The sequence below is a fragment of the Protobothrops mucrosquamatus genome, unplaced genomic scaffold (assembly GCF_001527695.2).
Source record: "Protobothrops mucrosquamatus isolate PMUCROS unplaced genomic scaffold, P.Mucros_1.0 scaffold29840, whole genome shotgun sequence".
Lineage (NCBI taxonomy): Eukaryota > Metazoa > Chordata > Lepidosauria > Squamata > Viperidae > Protobothrops > Protobothrops mucrosquamatus.
In genome coordinates this window covers 1-1,085 of record NW_015415582.1, presented here as the reverse complement: position 1 = coordinate 1,085, position 1,085 = coordinate 1, and the positions used below count along the sequence as shown (strand labels likewise).

At 60.8% G+C, this 1,085-nt stretch overlaps 1 protein-coding gene across 1 annotated transcript; it reads left to right on the top strand.

The window, feature by feature from the left end:
- Positions 1-552: 552 nt before the first annotated feature.
- Positions 553-1,079, top strand: LOC107302150 (prostaglandin E2 receptor EP3 subtype-like; the record flags this gene model as incomplete). Its single annotated transcript, XM_015831266.1, has 1 exon — positions 553-1,079. A coding segment is annotated over exon 1 (527 nt), but the record flags the coding sequence as incomplete, so codon positions are not given.
- Positions 1,080-1,085: the final 6 nt, after the last annotated feature.

The window sequence follows — 1,085 nt, the reverse complement described above, 5'->3', positions numbered from 1 at the left end:
TCGCCATTGAGGAAGAAGGGAAAACTGGGATCCAAGCCTCTTGCCAGCCAATTACGCGAGCCGGTGCGCGACCAGGGAGGGAAACCGCGCTCAACTCAAACTCAACCAGGAGATAGGAGGGAAAAGCGAAGACGGGGAAAGGCAGCAGGCCTGAACTATAGAGAAACACCACGCCCCGGGAGAGTCCTGGGCACTTTCTGAGCACTTGTGCTTGTGTTGCCAGTTGCCTTTTTCCAGCTGGAGAGCAGGAGGGGCGTGACGCCCTGAGCTGCGGGCAGAAAACAGACGCTAAAAGCGGGAGCGCTTAGTTTTCCCTTTCTCCCTCTCCGTCTGAGCGAGCGAGAGAGCGAAAGGAAGAGAGAGAGAGAGGCACCTGATGAACGAAAGCTCCGCCTCCGCGCCTTTAAGAGAGCGGCGGGTTATCTCCTTCGACCACTTGAAGCCCCGAAGGCGGCTCGCCAAAGGCTGGAGCGCCGCGATGGAAGGGGACCGTCTCGGGCTCCGCTCCCATTCGCCGCCGGGGCTGCTCCGTTCGCCCTTCGCCCGCGCAACATGACTTTCCGCGGGCTTTATGGGGGCCGGCTCAACTCCACGCAGTTCGCCATGGCCCCCCTCAACGCCGCCGGCTGGAGCCGGGCGAAAGGCAACGGCAGCGGGACGTTCGCGGAGCAATGCGCCTCCGTGTCGGTGGCTTTCCCCTTGACCATGATGATCACGGGCATGGTGGGCAACGGACTGGCCATGCTGCTAGCCTACCGAGCTTACCAGAAGAAGGAGAACCAGCGGAAGAGGCCGTTCTTGCTGTGCATTGGTTCCCTGGCCCTGACGGACCTCACCGGGCAGCTGCTGACCAGCCCCGTGGTCATCACAGTGTACTTGGCCAATCGGAAATGGCGAGAAGTGGACCCTTCCCAGCGCCTGTGTGCCTTTTTTGGCTTGGCCATGACCGTTTTTGGTCTTTGCCCTCTCTTCATCGCAAGCGCCATGGCAGTGGAAAGGGCCCTGGCTATCCAGGCCCCCCATTGGTACACCGGCCACATGAAGACCAGGTTGACCAGGACTGTTCTACTTTGTGTGTGGCTGAC